Below are 1,799 nucleotides of genomic sequence, written 5' to 3' on the forward strand. Positions count from 1 at the left end.
GTATGTATGTATATATATATATATATATATATATATATATAACATAACAGTATCCTCATTCCTTCTTTCAACTTCATGAGATGTAGTGCATTTTCTTTGTATTTTTCTTTGAAATATACATTAAGTCCACCAAAAGGTCTTTTGGTGGAGTGCCTTTCCACAACCTATAATAAGCAATATGTATCATGTTTGCGTTACAACTGCAGCTCGAATCACCGACAAGAATGGTTCTGGTTTCTCCACCCCCAAATGGCGGTGGTGAATGTGGACGCTGTAGCAGCGGCCGCGGCGTACCTCACCTTGGCACAAAACCACACCTTTCCATTCGGCGCGACAGTGCCACATAAAAGCACCTCAACGCTTTAGGAAAACATTCTACTTTGGATCCGCCTAAACAACGTTCACTATGAATTCTCTCGCAATTGGTGAGTGGTATAAGTTATGATATTACATTAAAGGAATTGAATGACCTATTGATAAACAGTCTGTGTTTGTATTATGAAGGATGTGGAAACGTTCACATATGTTCATATCGTTTCAGTTTTGTTTACTGCCGTCGTCTCTGCACAGCCGCAGTTTCCTGCTGTAAGACTTGCCCGACCTGGTTCCTTCGTTGGCGTAGGACTGCAGCAGGCAGACAACAACTTCCGGCAAGGGATTAATAGTCAAAACAGTCAGTTCCAGGATGGATTCAGCAACAGTGGCCAGTTCCAGACTGGATTCAGCAACAGTGGCCAGTTCCAGACTGGATTCAGCAACAGTGGCCAGTTCCAGTCTGTCTCCAACTCCGAGTTCAGTAGCAGTCAGTTGAACTCTTTCCAGGACAGAAGCAGCCAGCTCTCCGCCCAGGTTCGCAGCTCTGACTCCGAGTTCCTCGTCGAGGGCGTCTTCGAGCCCCTCAACCTTCCCTCTGGAGCTTCCCTCCTGATGGGTCAAATCGACGTTTCCTTCTCGTGCGGCGATCGCCCCTACGGCTTCTACGCCGACGAGGGAAACAACTGCCAAGTCTTCCACGTGTGCAACCCTTACCTCTTCGACGATGGTCGCGTCGAGACCCACCAGTACAGCTTCATGTGCGGCGAGGGCCGAGTTTTCGACCAGAGCAAACTGACTTGCGTGGACCAGTTCGCTGCCATCCCCTGCGCTGAGTCTTCCTTCTTCTACACCAGGAACGAAGAGTTCGGTCGTCCTGAAGAAAAGATCTTGTAGAAGGTGGCTAAATCACAGCTGCCATGCGTGCAAATAATATTTAATAACAGAACATTTCGAATAAAACAGAACAAATTATTTGCTGTTTCCACCAATGTATTACCCTAATCCCTGCATCTCAACGGTGTTTTTCCTAGAACAAGGGACAACTGCTCTGGGCTCTTCCTGACAAAAAACAAATTTTTACCTTAGATCAAGAATAAATTCATTATATATAAGATATTAATGGTCTCGTTCACTTACGAAGCTATTATTCATTCATAAATAGAAAACCTGGCCTTCTTTACGTGCCACATGTTTCTATATCTTTCCGGACAGGCAACAAACTAATTATTTCAATGGGAAATTAGTTTAGCCTAGTATTCACTAAGTAAATAAAGTTTTCACAACAGAACCAAGATCCTTTCCTGAGTGTAAATGCAACCTCTGTGTTGAGTTTTACGTGTGGAGTTGGTAAGAAAATGCATACTCGTACACATTCAGACGGGCGACTGCATTCACTTTCTCTCTCTCTCTCTAAGACAAGACACCAGCTTTGCCACCTCGGCTTGGCCGGGGATGCTTTAGCCTGCGCGCTGCACGCTTCGCTC

General features: G+C 45.1%; 1 protein-coding gene across 1 annotated transcript; it reads left to right on the forward strand.

The window, feature by feature from the left end:
* The first annotated feature begins 225 nt into the window (after positions 1 to 225).
* Positions 226 to 1,585, forward strand: LOC143021742 (uncharacterized). Its single transcript, XM_076179435.1, has 2 exons — positions 226 to 425; positions 542 to 1,585. Exons 1-2 carry the CDS (start codon positions 407 to 409, stop codon positions 1,207 to 1,209), a joined length of 687 nt encoding a protein of 228 aa, XP_076035550.1. The 5' UTR covers positions 226 to 406; the 3' UTR covers positions 1,210 to 1,585.
* The last annotated feature ends 214 nt before the right edge of the window (positions 1,586 to 1,799 follow it).

This window comes from Oratosquilla oratoria, chromosome 42 (genome assembly GCF_046742065.1).
Source record: "Oratosquilla oratoria isolate Oo_2021 chromosome 42, ASM4674206v1, whole genome shotgun sequence".
NCBI lineage: Eukaryota > Metazoa > Arthropoda > Malacostraca > Stomatopoda > Squillidae > Oratosquilla > Oratosquilla oratoria.